Here is a 20,196-nt window from a genome sequence, read left to right as displayed (position 1 = left end):
AAAGCTAGCCAACGTTAGCCAGTTAGCTTAGGTGCTTGACTGCTATTGTTAGGTCAGAACGCTCAGATCTGAGAGCAAAACGCTCTGAATTTACAAACGGACAATCTGACAACGCTCTGAGTTTACAAATGCCCAGAGCACACTCTGGCACTCCAGATTGAATAAACCAGCCTTTAGTCTTGAAATCTTTGGTTGTTTACTATGTGGCCTCACATGTAAATCCCTAAAGAGCTGGTTGGGGCTAAAGTTTAAGAGGGTGTGAACGATGCTGAATGGGTGTAGACAAAGAAGAGCTATCCAGTTGGTGTACCAAAATATTCAAGGACCATTTTCTCAAACGTGAGGTTACAAATGTATCAACTTTCAAAGCAGAATTACTTTTACATTGTTCCTCTACTGTAGTGTATGATATACCATTTTCTAGCTCTGAGGCTTTACTTTTATCCAATGTAAAAAACACAATTTTCACATTTTGCTACCGAATCGAGCTGGTCGGTCACAAATGTGTAATTCGCACTCCGACCTGAGAAAGGCAGCAATACAGCGTCTATTCTGTCGGAAACGCAGAAGAAGAATAACAACAACCGTTTTTAGCTTACAAATAGGGCACATCGTTCGTGTTGTGTTATTGTATAGACTTTTATATTAACTATGTCGATTTAGCTCACATTTGCAACAACGTAACGTATTAGCTACTATTGTCGTTCGGACGTTTTTATCCCTGTACACTACCATGCAGCTGTTAAACTAGCTTGAGTCGTGGAGTACAGAAGCGAGTTTCTCAAAACAAAGCACTTGTTTTTAAACGTTGACGGTATTGTTATTTAAGTCTTCTTGTCGTGTGTCATCCGTCCCCAATGGGGTTCAATAAGACGTACATCAGTATCGGGTATGCCTCTTTGGGCATGCTTATAGGATTCTCTGCGTTTCTCGTGTGGAACATCGCGTACAAACAATCATGGACAGCTGCAATGGGAGGATTATCAGGTAAAGTATTAGCCAGAATGTAAACAATTATTTATTTTGTGAATGAGGCTGCAGACATGATGTAACATTATAGCTTTTGCAATATTTCCAGGATGCAATTGTCCATCTGACTCGCATGAACTGGATATTGACACAGTGTCGGTACCCATCTCATGTTACAAGTGTTACTGTCCTCGAGTTTGGAGTGACACATGTTTAGAAGCCCACACTTGAATGTATTTTTCCAAAAGAAAATGGAACGTTAACTACAGAATGTTGCAGATATCATGCAGATATCATTTAGCAGTTTTAAAGCAAATTTTATTGCAATTCAAACGTTTTGCCATGTATAATGTGTATTCGAGTGACTCGCACATTACTACAAAACCTATGGGCAAATAAAAAAACCTAGCCAAAAACGTTAATGTATAGAGCATCCGTCCCTCTCCTCGCGCTACCTGGGCTCGAACCAGGGACCCTCTGCACACATCAAGAACTGCCTCCCATGAAGCGCCGTTACCCATCGCGCCACGAAAGTCACAGCTCTTGCAGAGCAAGGGGAACAATTACTTCAAGTTCTCAGAGCGAGTGACGTCACCGATTGAAACGTTATTAGCGCGCACCCCGCTAACCAGCTAGCCATTTCACATCGGTTACATTAGCTGACATGGGCTTGTTGATCTGGACATTTCTGAGTTATAAATGGCTCTCTAAGGTCTGCAATGACTGACATGACAAGAGGAAAACTGATGATGCACTACCCAATTTTGAAATTTCACCCTGTGCATTTTACAATTACAACTTTCAAGAGTAAGTTGAAAGCCTTCCTGGTTAACCTGGAATGTTGGATGTTCCTGATGCTAAAACAACACTGGTCAAAAACCTGTCAGGTGTCAACTCAAACTGTACTGTATTTCTGCTTACACAGCCTTTTTAAACAGTCTCCTCAGATGAACTTGGCACACAAGTCCTGCTACTCATCCCATTGGAAGTTATCTCCGCATCACCATTACAATTTGCTGACCTGATAAGAGTGGAAGCCTGCGCCTACCATAAAGCAATTAAACTTTCAAGTACCGTAAATTCCGGACTATAAGCCGCAACTTTTTTCCCACGCTTTGAACATCGCGGCTTAAACAATGACGCGGCTAATATATGGATTTTTACCCTCTTTCAATTTTTTTATCTCCAAAAAAACACATTCTGTGACGTGCTCAGTTTTTTGGGCGGCATGAAGCTTTCATTAGACCAATGAAATTGCCGAACGGGTTAAGGTCAAACAACTTTTTTGTTTACTGTTTTGATTAAATTGAGCGCTCTCAAACTTCCCATCATTCTGATTACGGTAGTCATTTTGTCACCCTCATCATGGCAAAGACACGGAGAAATGCATATGATGCAGCTTTCAAGTTGATGGCGATTGATCTGGCTGTTGGAAAAGGAAATAGAGCTGCTGCACGGGAGCTTGGTCTTAATGAGTTGATGATAAGACGTTGGAAACAGCAGCGTGAGGAATTGACTCAGTGCAAAAAGACAACTAAAGGTTACTGCTAATTTTTTATTTTTTGTTACAAGCCGTGTTTCGTTAAAGCCTGTGTAAAGTTCATTTGTTTCAATGTACCGGAAGACACATGCGGCTTATAGACATGTGCGGCTTATTTATGTTCAAAATAATATATTTTTTAATTCAGTGGGTGCGGCTTATATTCAGGTGCGCTTAATAGTCCGGAAATTACGGTATTGAACATTGGCTACACTGCAGTCGGAGGATCATTAAGGCCTAGTTACCAACCATGCATAGTAATTGTACAATAAAGAAATGTACTTTATAATTAGGGAACTATATTGCCTAGTATTATTTATGTGTTTTTTATTTTATAATGTGGTGTAAAACACAGGTATTGACAGTGTAATGCTAAGAGCACCCCTTTTGTCAGTTATGTAGTGACCTAGTTAATTAGTGGTGCGTTTGTGGCTGTGGACTTTGAGCTCTCATTAGTTCATCCTCCCAGGTCAGCAAGTTGATATCTGTGTGACTTTTCTCTCTCTTCATTGTTGTAAACTTCTCATACTTCTTCTTCGAACAGAATAGTAGCTGCAGATGCCTATTTAGTGATGTATTTAGTAATATATTTGTATTGTATTATAGCGACCCGCTATGTGTTAGGGTATTAGTTGGTTGTGTTGTACTTACCAGTACCCAGTGTTCGCAGGGTCCGACATGCCAATCAACCTGCTATCTGCCAATCACGGGAATGCCTGGAATGTTCTGATGCCGGGCATCCTGGTGGTTGGTGGAGTGGCATGGAGGGGGGTTGGGCAGGGGGATGGAGCATTGCAAGTTAAGACCAGGTTTAGCCGTTGTTCTATCTCTTACGTCTGGTCTTCACAAGAGAAGGTCACGTTGTTTTATAGGCTATCTTTCATTTATTTGGCGTGGGCTACGGCCAAACAGTAGCCTGTGTGAAGTTGGGTTAATAAACCGTCAATTCGTCACCTCAATCCTCTGTCTGTACAATTGTTCCTTTATGATCTAGTCTGGTCATTACAATATGTATATTTCACATACAGTGTACATTGTGCTGTTGTTAAATCCATGATTTCAATCTAACATGAAGGCAAATTACTTTTTATAAAGTGCGCTGTCATTAATGTTCCAAAGGCCAAATCCACTTTTTTTCTTGTGGGGTCATGATAGCAGCATGTGATGTGTGGTGCCTGTGCCAATAGAGAAACAATCAATAAAGGTGCAATTCTTGCACTTTTTTTTTTGGCGTGTGCTTGGTCATATGATTGTAAACCATGAGATGGGGAAATTAGTGGGGTCAGCATGGCAGATTGACACAGCAGAATAAGACAAGCCTTCTCTGTATCAGAGCATGAAGTCTGATACCAACAGGCTCAGAGACAGTTTCTATCTACAAGCAATCAGACTGCTTAACTCTTGAAATGGACTGACCAGCTGCACTCCTTAGCACACACGCACACACTCACACAGATATAGACTTTCACACATACATATACATTCATGCTACACACACATCACAGCTGCTGCTATCAGACTCTTATTGCCACCCCCCGCTGTTCTCCAAAACGTGTAAATGTTGGACAATAAATGGTGCCTTCCTGTATTATACTTATGCTAAAATGTTTATTCTATCCTGCTGAGGCATTGTTCGTATTCTTATATTTTATTTCTTATTGTTGTTTATTTGTTGAGAAGGGAACCTGCAAGTAAGCATTTCATTGGACGGTGTATACCATGTGTATACCGTACATACGACTAATAAAACTTGAAGCTCCCTCTAACAATTGAACTTAGTAGCTTTTCTGTATCCCAATTCTCTACACTTTCCCCCAAAAACTCCCCATCATTGATTTAAAAGCTTTGGATTGTTGTAAGCATTGGTAGGAGGGAGTTTCCACCATTTGTTAAATCCACGACAGGAAGTGTGCAAGTGCACACTTCAGGAAAAGGGTGGAGAATCAAGACTCAGCCCTAATCACTATCTGACTATGCTTGAAAGAAAGCCAGTATGGTACTTTCAAACCTCAAACACTGTTAAAACTTTTTAACCCCCAACCCTGAAGAGAGAACATAAAGTTTATGTAGACTACTTCCTCATTAGTTCTGGGCCTGTATTCAAAACATGTGTCAGTGGGTTATGATCCAGGATCTGGTCGTCCCTGTCTATATACACTTATTTTTTACTAGAGCTGGGATTTGCCAGGGACCTCACAATACGATATTATCGTGATACTTAAGGTGTGTTCGTAAATTCACTCTGGAGTGCCAGAGTGCGCTTTGGGCGTTCGTAAATTCAGAGTGTTTATTTTTGGCTGGGTCTGTTTCTCTAACTTGTTTTGTACAATGGCATTTTGTACTGGAGTGAACAAAACTTTTGTTTGGCCGAGGAGTAGGGTTGAGCTGAGCGTTCTGACCTCAGCTTGGCTGCTTGACTGCGTTGTAACTGGCTAAAGTTGACTGGCTTGCTAGCTACTTTCAGACACAAATGAGAGAACCTCACTCTGACCATTTTACTCGCCCTAGCATAGCTGGTTAGGCTGTTATCTAGAGCGCTGGTGACGAACTGTGCTGCTGGCAACAATTTAATAGCGTTTTTCTTCTGACGTTTACTGAAACCAGTCATATTCAATGGGTGTTGCACGTTTGTAAATTCATCAGTTATTCTGCGCTCTGGGACACTCAGACGAGAGTGCTCTGAAATCGGAGTAGATATCCAGAGGGAATTTACGAATGCACCCTTAGATGCAGATTCTATATGTATTGTGATTCTCACGATTCAATATGTATTGTGATTTGATACTGTGGTTTTATTGCGGTTTGATGTTCCAAACATATTGCTCACGGTATGTCTGCTGCAGAGGGACAAGAGAGAGCCATGAGAAAACAAGTTTTGATCGGTCATGGAAATAAAAGTGCTGAACACTTTTTTTTTTTTTCCCAAATTTTTTTTCTCCCAATTTAAAAAGAAGATGGAGAACAAACTATGAAGGAGAAATACTGGCGTTTTGGTACAGGTACAGCCAACTAGCACACAAATAATATTGCGATATTGTCGATACGATATATACCGTCTAAAATAATATCCCAATATGTAACTATTACTATTTACACTTATTCATGATGATCTAAAAGGTAAGACTGTTTTCTATAGGCCTGTCAACAGTACTCCTACGTTGAGACTCGTTGTGAATATGGCCCTTAACATTGCCACTTTGTCCTACCTAGCATGCCCAATGAGTAAGGACAGTTCAAATATTGTGTAAGAAATGGTGAAAGGGGATTCACGAAGGATAGTGCTATACGTTGTCAAATGGACTTGTTATGAAGCTGACACCGTAAAAGAGGAACATGGAGTGAGTGACAACAGTTTGAATTGAGACACAAATGACACAGCAAAACGTTATGTGCTGTGTCAGAATATGTTCGCCCCTAACACATCTCCACACAATAACAAATAGTAGCCTAACCTCAATGGCCATGTACTCTTATCTCCACCAGCACAGCAAGAAGAGGACCGGCCACCCCTCAGAGCCTGGTTCCTCTCTAGGTTTCTTCCTAGGTTCCTACCTTTCTAGGGAGTTTATCCCTAGCCATTGTGCCTCTACATCTGTATTGCTTGCTCTTTGGGGTTTTAGGCTGGGTTTCTGCATAAGCACTTTGTGACATCTGCTGATGTAAAAAGGGCTTTATAAATACATTTGATTCATTGAATGCAGTTCAAGATTTTATAACAAAGAGGAAATCTTCATCCTCAAATTCTTTCAATTAAATACTTAAGAAAGTTACTTAGTGCTTGTCTCATCATGTCAGGAATTTGACTCAAAGTGTAAGGATTTTGAACAACCAGCCACTGACTGTCTGTGTTTCTGTGTCTCTTCCCCCTCAGGTGTGCTGGCTTTCTGGGCCCTCATCACCCACATCATGTACCTGCAGGACTACTGGCGCACCTGGCTGAAGGGCCTCAAGTTCTTCCTCTTCATGGGAGTCTTCTTCGCCCTTCTGGCAGTGGTGGCCTTCATCACCTTCCTCTCCCTCGCCATCACCAACAAAGAGTGTGAGTCTCTCACACACACACTCCATTCACTCTCTCATTCCTTCACTCCTTCTTTGATCCTAATTTGCTTCTCATCTGCCCTTCACTTGCTCTACTGTTCATTCTCTAATCACTGTTTTTCATATAAGGCTGAAGTCATCTGTGTAAACTGCTGACCTAGACACTTGCGTAAAATCCGAGCACAAACAAATATGCACAAATAAGCTAGCGAACGTCCTTGGCTGCTATGATAGCCAGTTAGCTAGCTAGGCAATGAGAGCCAACATAAGACTGTAAAGTTAGCAAACGTTAGATGGGTAACGTTAGCTTGCTTATCCAAAGTCTAGCAGTTGGCCTCTGTAGCTAGCTAACACCAGTCAGCTGAAAGCTAGCCAGCTAACGAACAGGAAAGAAAGGCAGCAAGCTATATTTGGTCATGGAATTACTTAAGCCATTAGTTAGCTAGAACCAAACAACAACAGTTGACCTTGACACAGAAGTCAGCTCGCGTTAGCTAGCTCACGTCCAAATGCCAGTCCTACATTTTTCCACAAAACATCGCTCACTAGCTACATCAGTTCAAACCAACTCTAAACTTTAGGCAAATTGTCACGGTGCTAGCTTACAATGCATGCAATGGGCTTTTGCAACACTAGCTAGCTACCTACTCCATAGTCCAAGGTGCTGTAAGAGCTAGCCACATTTCACTGTTGGAACACAATTCAAACTGTAGCTGAGAAAAAAAAGGGCTATGACTTAACCTTCAAAATGTTATGACTTAACCATTTTCTTTTACTTTGCATTCAACGGGAATTGAGTAATATTTTGCGATATAAGAGGTTTGCTGTGTCTGTCAGTGTAGTGTCCAGAGCATGGAGGCGCTACCAGGAGACAGGCCAGTACATCAGGAGATGTGGAGGAGGCCGTAGGAGGGCAACAACCCAGCAGCAGGACCGCTACCTCCGCCTTTGTGCAAGGAGGAGCAGGAGGAGCACTGCCAGAGCCCTGCAAAATGACCTCCAGCAGGCCACAAATGTGCATGTGTCTGCTCAAACGGTCAGAAACAGACTCCATGAGGGTGGTATGAGGGCCCGACGTCCACAGGTGGGGGTTGTCCTGACAGCCCAACACCGTGCAGGACGTTTGGTATTTGCCAGAGAACACCAAGATTGGCAAATTCGTCACTGGTGCCCTGTGCTCTTCACAGATGAAAGCAGGTTCACACTGAGCACATGTGACAGACGTGACAGAGTCTGGAGACGCCGTGGAGAACGTTCTGCTGCCTGCAACATCCTCCAGCATGACCGGTTTGGCGGTGGGTCAGTCATGGTGTGGGGTGGCATTTCTTTGGGGGGCCGCACAGCCCTCCATGTGCTCGCCAGAGGTAGCCTGACTGCCATTAGGTACTGAGATGAGATCCTCAGACCCCTTGTGAGGCCATATGCTGGTGCGGTTGGCCCTGGGTTCCTCCTAATGCAAGACAATGCTAGACCTCATGTGGCTGGAGTGTGTCAGCAGTTCCTGCAAGAGGAAGGCATTGATGCTATGGACTGGCCCGCCCATTCCCCAGACCTGAATCCAATTGAGCACATCTGGGACATCATGTCTCGCTCCATCCACCAACGCCACGTTGCACCACAGACTGTCCAGGAGTTGGCGGATGCTTTAGTCCAGGTCTGGGAGGAGATCCCTCAGGAGACCATCCGCCACCTCATCAGGAGCATGCCCAGGCGTTGTAGGGAGGTCATACAGGCACGTGGAGGCCACACACACTACTGAACCTCATTTTGACTTCTTTTAAGGACATTACATCAAAGTTGGATCAGCCTGTAGTGTGGTTTTCCACTTTAATTTTGAGTGTGACTCCAAATCCAGACCTCCATGGGTTGATAAATTGGATTTCCATTGATTATTTTTGTGTGATTTTGTTGTCAGCACATTCAACTATGTAAAGAAAAAAGTATTTAATAAGATGATTTCTTTCATTCAGATCTAGGATGTGTTGTTTAAGTGTTCCCTTTATTTTTTGGAGCAGTATATATAGGCCTATTGTAAATGTGTATTATTATTATCATAGCATCACCATCTTTATTGCAACATGAAATACAAATGCACACAACTTTAAGCTACATATTTATTTTCACATAGGTAATGAAACTGCCCATTGATCCGCACAGCAATTGATAAAACAGGACCATGTTTGCTAGTGTTTCTGAGCTTATGTGAATATTACACAGGTAAGCTAACGGTTCCAGAAATCAGGAATGCAGACAGGCTCTGTAGACCTCTAAAAGAGTGACTGTATCCAACAAACATAACAACAGGTTATGTTGGGTGCCTACTGACCCCAAAAATATGTTATGAAATATCAATTTTTCTAAATTACATGTATTGCTAAAATAAAAGTTTTAATGAAATACAGGCAGGCACCACATTACTACAAGACAAAACAGCTTGCTCAATTAAGAGTGATGGTCTTGTAAGTATAAAAGAAAAGCTTGCTTTTGTATAATTTTAAAACGCTTGAACTGGTATTGGAATGGGATGTGTGAAGAATCAAATACTTTAACATGTATGCGGTTCAAGTCACATTATTGTGGCAGCACCTCCTCTAAGAGTAGGAATTAGGCTGTTTGAGAAGGTTTGAATCTTAAGCAACCTGCCTACACATTGTTTGAAGTACGATAGACCAACATAGCTGCTGTAGTAGGTCAAAACTTGCTCTGGAAAACCTTGGTAGAGCATGGGTGGAATAGTTATTGTGGTGCTTGTGAATTTCCTTTCTTTTTCGACTTCAGACCAATGCCTACTTCTCACTTAGCTTAGTTTTTTGTTTTTAGTTAAATCTATTTCCACACAAAATGACTGCTTCCCAGAGATTTTGTGCTGTGAAATCACATAAGTTCATGGGGTTATTCTATGTGAAATCCTTTGTGTATGTTACAAGCCTGAAGCTGTGGTCAGTTTTTCTACAGGAACCTTCATTGAGAAGTACCTGAGTCAATGAAATGTGTAACGGTGTGCCAATCAGGTCTTTTGCACTGAGTCCGCAAGACTCAAATATCTGTCATGTCTCTGTCATTTCCAGCACTGACTGACCCGAGGAGCCTGTTCCTGTCGGGCGTGTGGAGTTTAATGACCCTGAAGTGGTCCATCCTGCTGGCCCTCTACTCCCACCGCTACCGCAAAGAGTTTGCTGACATCAGCATCCTCAGTGACTTTTGATAAAGGCCATTGAACCCCTCTATAGTGAGGGAATGAGTACCATGATCTCCACCTATGCCCGAGCCTCCTTGTTTAGGTTACCCCCTCTTTTCCTATGTCTGTGAAATCAAATCAACGTTATTTTGTCACGTGCACAGGATACAATCGGTGTAAACAGTACAGTGAAATGCTTACCTGCAAGCTCTTCCTTAATAATGTATTATTCAATATCAAAGGGAAAGAAATAGAAAATCCACAATAGAATCTTAAAAAGCTCACAGAAATAGGGAATGCTCAGCGCCTGCTAGCCAGTCTATCCACAAGTTCATCCCTATTTTCTACTGTTTATGTATTTTACTGTCTTCCTATACATATGTATGTGACACTCTTGTCTGTGTTCCTGTTGTATGTCCTCTAAAGTTGTTTTAGTCATATGCCAATATCTCTCTTTTTATGAGATATGGGGTTCTTATTTGATGAATTAGTATCTAATCCTTGATGATCATGTACATCTACAATATACCTAGGATGTTTTATTTATATGTATATATATATATACTTTATATATATAGTATATATACTATATATATATATACTTTCTCTCTGATTTATTTGTGGTTATGATACAAAATTGATTTCCGTTCTCTTGCCACAAGGGGGCGTCACTCCATCATGTGTTGGCTGTTGGAAAATGTTTTTAGATGTAATCCTATCTCAGATTTCATCTCAGTCTAGTATAACTGTACTCTACCTGCACAAATCATAGAACATCAATTCTAGACAACAATAGGACACGTCACAGGCATGTTTGGGAAATCCAAGTGGTCGGATTTTAGTATGACTCTGTTCTGTGTTATCCGTTTTTGCACTTTGTTCTTGGGTTCATAAAAACTTACTGTCACCTGTAGTCAGTATATGTGACGAAGCCACTACATTTAGTTTGTTGGGTCTCAACACTATTTGGAAACACTTTACTTAATGCTGACAGGTATAATGCATTTTTTTATGCAGTTATGATAAGTCTTACAAAGCATTATAAGACTTGTTTGACTCCCCCCCCCCCCCCTCCCTATAAAGTCTTATAGCATTATACCTGCCAGTGTTAGCCACTTTCACAGCATCCCACCACCACTGACTGTATAAAATGACTATATGAAGAAAGATTGTACTACCATCCCATAATGTAAGAACAACTGCTTTTACAACAGTTGCAAGTTCATTTCAAATGTCTCTTTAGTACTCGTCGTATTTGAATGGAGATATTTTGTAGCATTTTTATTATTGCCATGATGGGAAGTTGTCAACAAAGTGAGCAAAGACCGAACCAATGATGTCACAAGTGTGAGAAGGACCATTGGGGCTTAATAATATGAGCCTTTGACCAATTTTATTCCGGTAAATGCTTTGACTCCCAACACAAGGACCCGAGTCCGAAAAGGTACCCTACTCCCTATATAGTGCACTACAGACGGACCTAGGACTAATTACGTGAATGCTTCAGTAATCATAAACATTTTTTTGTTGCTTCTCAGATCCAAAATATTGGTGATGATCATACTGCTGCCTGTGGAGATTAATTTGATCCTGTTCTTCCTTTTTCCTTTTTAAAAGTCTGTTGTTTCTATGTGAGCTACCACATGTAGCATATTGTAATAATGAAACATGAAATGATGTATATCCACTTGCGTGTGTGTAGGAATTTATGTCTGTTGTACAGGTATGAATGTGAGAGCCATATTAATAAAATATAATTGTAGGACAGCCGTTTTTATTGCGTTGGTAGTACGACTCCTTGCTGTCCCCAGTCCACCTGGCCGTGCTGCTGCTCCAGTTTCAACTGTTCTGCCTGCGGCTATGGAACCCTGACCTGTTCACCGGACGTGCTTGTTGCACCCTCGACAACTACTATGATTATTATTATTTGACCATGCTGGTCATTTATGAACATTTTAACATTTTAACATTTTGACCATGTTCTGTTATAATATCCACCCTGCACAGCCAGAAGAGGACTGGCCACCCCTCATAGCCTGGTTCCTCTCTAGGTTTCTTCCTAGGTTTTTGGCCTTTCTAGGGAGTTTTTCCTAGGGAGTTTTTCCTAGCCACCGTGCTTCTTTCACATGCTTTGCTTGCTGTTTGGGGTTTTAGGCTGGGTTTCTGTACAGCACTTTGAGAATATCAGCTGATGTACGAAGGGCTATATAAAAATAAATTTGATTTGATTTGATCTCGTACAAAGTCATACATAACAGTTACAACCTTGTGTTGTACCTCAGATCAAATCAATTCAAATGTTATTGGTCACATACACATGGTTAGCAGATGTTAATGCGAGTGTAGCGAAATGCTTGTGCTTCTAGTTCCGACCATGCAGTAATATCTAACAAGTAATCTAACAATTCCACAACAACTACCTAATACACACAAGTGTAAAGGAAACTCCTCCGTTGTGCAATGTGAGTGTGTACTAGGCATCGGGCGAAGTGTCTATAGACTGATTTTACAAAGATGTGCTCTGTTCTTTTGAATTAGCTTTACTAGCAGATAGAAAGCACCCTCATCTTAGTGGTGTACTTTGAAGGAAAAGCTTAACTACATTGTGGAAGTGGTTGCTGTGGGGTGCCCCGGGAAGGGGTTTAATTGATGGAGGAAAAGTAGAACTGACCTCTAGCGCCTTATGTTTGGAAACAAACATCATAGGACTTGTCATGACATAACAGCCTTATTATAAGACATGAAGGCTCATACATGGTTATATGCAAGTTATAATGCATTATACCTGCAGGCTGTTACCCAGTGCTAAAGTAATTGTAAAGTGTTACCCAGATTTGTGTCTGTTAAACTGATAGAGGGAAAGTGGTTCATTTGAGTGATTATGCCACCTACAAAATCCAAATTGAACACCTGTGTGTATTTGTGGGGTGGAGATGTAGTATAGTTTCCATGATGGGGTTTCTCAGAAGGATTCTAGGAGGGGACGAGTGTCTGGGGAGCCCAGTGTCTTTTTTGAGGGAGTGAAACATTGTCATTTTTATTTAGCTCAGGCCAGCCGGGTCAGACCCCAGCGTTAGACTGGGATTTACACTGAGGTAGAGCCAGACATTTTCCCTCTCACCTAGCCCACATTATAAAAGAAAACACTCCATAGCACTACAGGCAATAGTAAACGCTCGGGCAATAACCTGCGCTTTGAAGTTTGCCAATTATTCAATCCGTCCACATTTGTATTTTGCTCCTTCAAAGGGGAGGTGGGGGGGATGCAAGGACTTTTGGTATATGGCTCGGTTTAGGCATCTGTATGATAAAAGAGACTTTGAAGTTTATATGAAAAATACGTAAAATTACATGTCTATGTAGATGTTGGTTACCTTGGTATAGTACTTTTTCTGGTGAGGTGATTGATGCAACAGATGCAAATGTTGGCAGATTGCCTACTTCTATTTGAATACAGATTTTTTTATATATCAAAATAGAAAAGCATATAGAGTGAAGGTAGCACAGAGATCTACCAATGATTTAATCATTAAGTATCTTCAACTGGGATCCTTTATGAGATACCATCATTATGTTTTGCTGCACTCATCTATATCTTTATTGCATCACATTGGTTTGTTTGCAAACCCTCCGAGTCATTTTGTATCAAGTTAATTGCAATGTTGTGGTTAAGTAGACATACAAACAAAATAATATGGTATCTCGCTTATTATAACGTTTTACATTAAGACACTGAAAAACAAGTCTCGTTACTTTCCAATGAACAAGCTTTAGGGTTTGGACCAAAATAGTTTATACTGTAGGCTGTAAAATGTGTGTGTTTTTGTGTGGTATGTAAAAAGGGGAGGGGTTACATTTTGTTATGGGACTCCTTTCCAGCGAAATCAAGGAAGGAAGTCATCTAGCACTTAACTGGTAGAGATAATGAAACTGAAAAGCACTAGCATCTAGCACTTAACTGGTAGAGATAATGAAACTGAAAAGCACTAGCATCTAGCACTTAACTGGTAGAGATAATGAAACTGAAAAGCACTAGCATCTAGCACTTAACTGGTAGAGATAATGAAACTGAAAAGCACTAGCATCTAGCACTTAACTGGTAGAGATAATGAAACTGAAAAGCACTAGCATCTAGCACTTAACTGGTAGAGATAATGAAACTGAAAAGCACTAGCATCTAGCACTTAACTGGTAGAGATAATGAAACTGAAAAGCACTAGCATCTAGCACTTAACTGGTAGAGATAATGAAACTGAAAAGCACTAGCATCTAGCACTTAACTGGTAGAGATAATGAAACTGAAAAGAGGAGAGTAAACTTAACTGGTAGAGATAATGAAACTGAAAAGAGGAGAGTAAACTTAACTGGTAGAGATAATGAAACTGAAAAGAGGAGAGTAAACTTAACTGGTAGAGATAATGAAACTGAAAAGAGGAGAGTAAACTTGAAAAAGACAGAAATATTTAAAACCTCTCTTTGACAAAAAAAGAACAAAGATAAAAGTGAAACCTTATACGTGTCATTTCACACTACACATCTTAATCAAATGAATTCAAATAATGTTTAATAATCGGATATTTGATCATCATGTATTTGATTTATTTGAATCATTTTGTCAGACATACTTCAAACTTATTGTTAAATGCCAAACAGCAATTGCACCTGAAATGTTGATGAGCCGCCGATGACGACATATGCATAAAATGAAGTGATTAACTCTTCACTATAATACAGCGCAGATGGTACAGTAACAGTAGCCTTAACCTGTTCACCTTTTTCTTGTACTTAAACTTCATAATGTGGTAGCATCTATGTAGGGGTAGTCTAGAATTTATATGGCCATGTCCACATGATACCATAGGTATTGCCTTCTTTATAAGGTGAACACATTTATACATTTATTTATATAACCGTCTAAATATGAACAAGATTCTATATTGGTTGTGTGTTTTGGAAGTAAGTCTACATCTGTGTGACAGGAAAATTAATTGTGAGGAAAAAATATACTATTAGGAAAAGACCCATTCAGCCTCAAAGATACTTTGGTTTTATGAGTATTTATTTAAAAAAATTAAGTAAAGAGGGGAAAAAACATGAATGAAAAGCAAACATCTTGAATTAGTAAAGAACCAGATGGCTGCTTTGACGTTAAAAAGGCGTTTTGGCATTTTGGAGAAGGTAGTTTAGAAATGATTCCCGAGGAACTTCCGCAAAATGCAGTACAAAGCCCACAGATATTTAAGCAATATCCATAGCAATTATCTGTTTTATTTACAAACTGAAACTTGTCTCTGGACTTTCGCTTATTTTACCCTTTCTCTTTCGTCTTCTTCTCCCTCTCTTTCACTGCTGTACCTCTCTCTCTCTCTCTCTCTCTCTCTCTCTCTCTCTCTCTCTCTCACTTTCTCTCTCTCTCTCTCTCACTTTCTCTCTCTCTCTCTCTCACTTTCTTTACAAGTAACATCAGGTGATTAAGCCCTTCAGTTGGCTGCAGTGCAGTAAGATGCCCGACCTTCAGGTTCAACCAATGTTTGCCTCTCCAACTCTTTTGTTTACTGTGTTAGTCTACCGGTGGACCACAGAACCTCACATCGGAAATATTTTATGAGACACATATTTGACGTTTTATAATACAATATGCCATGGCAGCAGCATTTTTTTTGTGGCTTCGCAGGGAGAACCAGTATCAGAACAGGGGATAAAAAATATATATCTTAGCCGAACATAACTTTGGTAAGGTCATCTAATTATAGTGGAATAATAGGGGGATTGATTCGACATGAAATGATTATGCTTTGTAGATAGCTACAGAGTTATGTTGATATTTCTGATACAATCCCACTGGGCACAGACATCAGTTCAAAGTCTAGTTTTGATTTACATTTGGTTGAATTGTTAACTGACGTGAATTTAATTTGAAATAAATAAAAATGTCATCATGACATTGGATTTAGGTTAAAAGTTGGGTGAAAAAAAGAAGAAATTCCCTTAACGTTGATGACATTTTGCAAATCCAATCAGTTTTCCTTATTGATTCAACATCATCACATAGCTTTTTTTGTTGAAATGATGTGGAAACAATTTTTTTGCCCAGTGGGATGGCTCTGTTCTGCAACCAGTGGTACAGAGGGCCTGGTCAGAGATATCTTTTATTTTACTAGGAAAGTCAGTTAAGAACAAATTATTATTTACAATGACAGCCTACCTCAGCCAAACTCTAACCCAGACAATGCTGGGCCAATTGTGCACCACCCAATCACAGCCAGTTGTGATACAGCCTGGAATCAAAACAGGATCTGTAGGGACACCTCTAGCGCTGAAATACAGTACCTTAGACCGCTGCGCCACTTCTGGGTTCACTCTGATTGGTTTGGAAGAGTTGGAAGTCATAGTTGCGTCCAGATTGAATGCCCAGCTCATGTTAATGTCTACCTCCAGTTGATCCATGTGTGATCCACCCACTCAATGCAACAGGGCATCTACTGACACGCCTACTCCTTGAGAGGTAGTAATAGATCACTGTCATGTCTGTGACCTAAGGTTACCTCAGTTGGATGCACCATCTATTGGAAGGGCCCAGAATGGGTTTTGGCACACCGTCGAGTTAGAAACCTGCACAAACTTTGATCTAAATCTACATGTTCTACATATCAATACCAATAGGCAATGTTAGCTGGCTGTGTTAGCTGGCTAAATGTGCTGTATGTCAAGTAATGATAGGACTTCTGGTGTGGATAAGTCTCTCCACACGTGTTCGGTCTACGCTCATTTCCTGACAGGTGTGAGGGTAGAGGACTTAGCCATGCTAATCTAGTCTAGCTTTCCCTACATAGTTCTGCTTGGCTGTGAGCTGGAGTTAGCCATGCTAGCCTAGTGTGCCCTATATAGTTCTTCTTGGCTGTGAACTCCACTGGTACTGTTTGCAATGTGCCATGGATGGACCCTGGGACTTAAACACTGTAATCAGAGCCAGTGCAGGATATTGGCCAAATTGCACATGAAAGCAGGGACATTTGAGGGAAGCTTGAGCACTAAATATTATGATAAATTATAGCGTAATATAGAGAGTTAAGTCTCAGGCAAACTGAAATAACACAGATTAGCATGCAATGGAGGAGAAAAAATGCTTTTAAAGCAGGATTGTTTTTTTATCTGTCTCAACAGAAAAATACCTTCAGGGGTTTTTTCTTTAGTGCTGCATTGCTCTGCCCACACACACAAACACGGCACAGTGACAATCCCTGTTTGTGTGTGTGTTTCGAAGGACCAGATTTGCCATAAGAATACATGGATTTAATTTCATCAGCCATCAAAAAGAAAAGGGGAGAAAATGGAAATGTTACATCTTTAATGTATACACACAAACAGATTGAGGCGACTTGCTGGCGGTTGAAGTGAATGGAAGTGGCCCCAGACCTGCCCTCTCTCCCAGCTTCAAACCCCTCAACCCCTCATTACTACCCATACTCTATATCTATATACATCACCCTTCCCCCTCGGTCCTGCACCTCCGTCCTTCACCCCCATGCACCCTCACCCTCCACCCCCGCTAGGTTGATACCCCACAGGAAGTCCTGCTCTACGGGGGGAAATGGGTCCCAGATGTCTGCATGTGTCCCACTGGGCTCCAGAGGAGGGATGGAGGAGCAGCGGTAGGGGGAGGGGTGCTGGGCAATGCACTCTTTCCAAGACAGAGGCTTGTGGTAGATAGAAGCTTGTGCCTTACTATCCACAGATCTAAGATCAGATTACCCCACAGCCAAATCCTGACCATATCCATAAGGAGGGGGAAATATCTGACCCTGGACTAGTGATTAGTTGATTATTCTACTAACTCCAAGACAGCGTGATGAGGATGAGCCATCTGTTAAGGTGAGAAGTTTGGTGAACTGTGTATTCTAGGACTCATTTTCAACAGGTCCCATGTTACTCAATGCTTACTTATGATGGAAGATCCTTGTGCCGTTGATCAGCTGTCTTTACTCAAGACTTTCTTAGAACTTGACAGGAAGGCAGTAACCAAATTCAAGTATTATGGATTTAAGAAATATCATTTTTTTCTTTGCTTAAAAACTTTAAAAGTCCCTCCTCTTTCAACATACACTTTCCCCAGTACAGTATTTCAATACTACGGATCAGTTCGGACTATAACATATGGGCAAAACCTAAAGTACACATTACGATGGCCTATACTCCTCTTTGATATCAAAGCCATTTCTATGCACGTCCTCTTGATATCGTGCTGTCTGTTTGCAGCCACAGGAGGGGTTAATTATTAACCCCCAAAAATAAAAGTCAAAAGAAAAAAAGGGTCCGGAGTGTTTAGTGAAACATTATGTCAAGACTCTGACAAGGAAATGAAATGTGCAACATCAATCAGCCTATGAGGAGGGAGATCAAACAACCCTCCCCACTCCTGCATCTGGTTCTGTTTGGACTTTTTCTTCCTCTCCTTCCTTTCTTTCTTTTTTCTCTCTTTTTGCCTTTCTTTTCCATTTCTTTATTCATCTCCCATTCTCTCTCCCTCTCTCAATATTTTTCCCTCTGTTCTGTGCGAGGGGTGCACGTTCCATGCTGTTCCTGTTAGCCTGTCGTTCGCTCATTCTTTCCATGATGGTGGCATGGAGGCATGCTCTGCTAAGGTAAGCAGCCCCAAGGTTAGCTCCGGACGGCCCAGCGCACAACAATGGGCTTCCTGTCCTTCTTCGCAACCCCACCCGGAGGTTGGAGACAATTTATTTATAATTCCCAGTTAATCTGGGAATTGACTTGGGAATTTCGGTTGAAATTAAAGGGCATTTTGTTTAAATAAGGCCTGTTATAATTCCAATGTGTTGTCCACTTGGTAACACTTTATTTAAAGTCTGCCTGCATACAGCATTATAACGCATGATAGACATCCATGAGACCTTATAAAGTCTTATAATAAAGCTTATAATATGCTATCACTCTACATAACATTTCAACGGACTCAAATTGTTTGGTGTTTAGTCGGGATCAATATGAGATGATTCTAAGTCATAAGGGGGTTATGCATGCTTATTCCTGCATCTTAAGTCTAACCTCCACTTCAATATCTCAGTGACTGGAATACATTTTTTGAGTTGATTGATTGCAGTTGAGTGTAGTTGATCCCAGCTCTCTTGTATATGGCTATATAAAACTCATAAAGTTCACCAAAAAAAAGCCCACTCACCTCCTTCAAATGCAGAGGCAATCACACTTCGTGTCCTGTGATAAAACCATCAATACTAATATAAAGTCTGTCATAACATAACATGACAATTCATATACATTACTTGAAGTAACTATTCATTTCTACTGATAAATGTGTAGTTATCGAGGCATCATGTTTGATTACATTTCAGGAGATTGTCTACAGATATTGGTTAGGAGTTGTATTGCATTTGTGTGTGTGTGTGTGTGTGTGTGTGTGTGTGCGTGTATGTGTGTGTCCCTTGTGGTGTGTCCCTGCAGGACCAGATGTGTGTTCCCCTGGGTTCCTGGTGTGGAGAGAGAACATGTGTCTACTCCACCAGAGGGCATGGATGGCATAATTAGCAGCCCTCTCACCTTAGTGAGATGGGGTCACAAGCTCACAGGGTTAGGGGTTATTTAGGGTCCTCGATGGGCCGTCGCCATGGCTACATGTCTCCCATATAGAGATTGCAGTGGATAATGCATATAAATGGAATTGCTTAAATAAGGACATTCATTCTAGTTGTTCTATTTCTATAGGAAACCTGTTTTGAAAAGTTATTCAAAAAATTCTTCATATGACATACTGTATGTTGAAAATACAATTTTCATTTACTAGGTTTTGTGGCATATTTTCTATTTTTATACTGAACAAAAGGTATATTCACAGTGGCAGTATTGTTTTAAGGTTTAAAGGAATAATCCCAGTTGTCATGATGCCATTTCTATTTGGGTACTATTAAACAGAAATGTGACATCACAATGTTTATTGTTTAAAGTGAAAATCTGTCTAATGTTAATCCACATGTTTTTGGCCCAGACTAGCTTGGAGGATTGACCCTTGGCGTGAGGGATGTGTCTTTATAGTGTCTTGTGATAGATATTAAGGATGCCACATAAATATTACAGAGATCACTTCTGACACAGTGAACTCACACTTGTTCTTTCTAATTTCAGAAATAATAACATTTTTATTTTATTATAAAAAAGGAGTAGTCCTTGAGATATCATGCATAAAAGGTTTTCACTGTAAACTTTTAGATATTACATCTACTTAATCTTGAACATACCAAGCGCATTCATTCAGTACTAATCCCCACAATCAACAAAGAAAAATGTTTTAATATCTTAGAAGTCAAAGTGCACAACAAACCTATGAGCCTTGAAGCATGTAATGAATTGATGAGAAGAGAGAGAGACAGACAGACAGACAGACAGACAAGCGGGTGCGGGAGAATGACAGGAGTGCTCCAGCAGGAGAAATCTGGAACCT

General features: G+C 40.6%; 1 protein-coding gene across 2 annotated transcripts; it reads left to right on the top strand.

Moving 5' to 3' along the window:
- Window positions 1-552: 552 nt before the first annotated feature.
- LOC106583594 (heme transporter hrg1-A) lies at window positions 553-11,492 on the top strand. Of its 2 annotated transcripts, none has more exons than XM_045705445.2 (3): window positions 553-987; window positions 6,381-6,548; window positions 9,616-11,492. In XM_045705445.2, exons 1-3 carry the CDS (start codon window positions 858-860, stop codon window positions 9,750-9,752), a joined length of 435 nt encoding a protein of 144 aa, XP_045561401.1. In that variant the 5' UTR covers window positions 553-857; the 3' UTR covers window positions 9,753-11,492. The 2 variants fall into 2 exon arrangements, with proteins under 2 accessions (XP_045561401.1, XP_082823786.1); XM_082967660.1 differs by lacking the exon at window positions 553-987 and adding an exon at window positions 2,214-2,509.
- The last annotated feature ends 8,704 nt before the right edge of the window (window positions 11,493-20,196 follow it).

Source organism: Salmo salar, chromosome 22, assembly GCF_965601325.2.
Source record: "Salmo salar chromosome 22, fSalSal1, whole genome shotgun sequence".
Taxonomy (NCBI): domain Eukaryota; kingdom Metazoa; phylum Chordata; class Actinopteri; order Salmoniformes; family Salmonidae; genus Salmo; species Salmo salar.
This window is presented reverse-complemented; position numbering and strand designations above follow the sequence as displayed.

Bases quoted from the DNA above. Each gene is read 5' to 3' on its own strand.
- LOC106583594 (XM_082967660.1), top strand. From the start codon at position 2,335: ATGGCAAAGACACGGAGAAATGCATATGATGCAGCTTTCAAGTTGATG. The intron at 2,510-6,380 runs GTTACTGCTAAT...CTTCCCCCTCAG, and splicing joins GTGCAAAAAGACAACTAAAG to GTGTGCTGGCTTTCTGGGCC. The intron at 6,549-9,615 runs GTGAGTCTCTCA...TGTCATTTCCAG, and splicing joins CGCCATCACCAACAAAGAGT to CACTGACTGACCCGAGGAGC.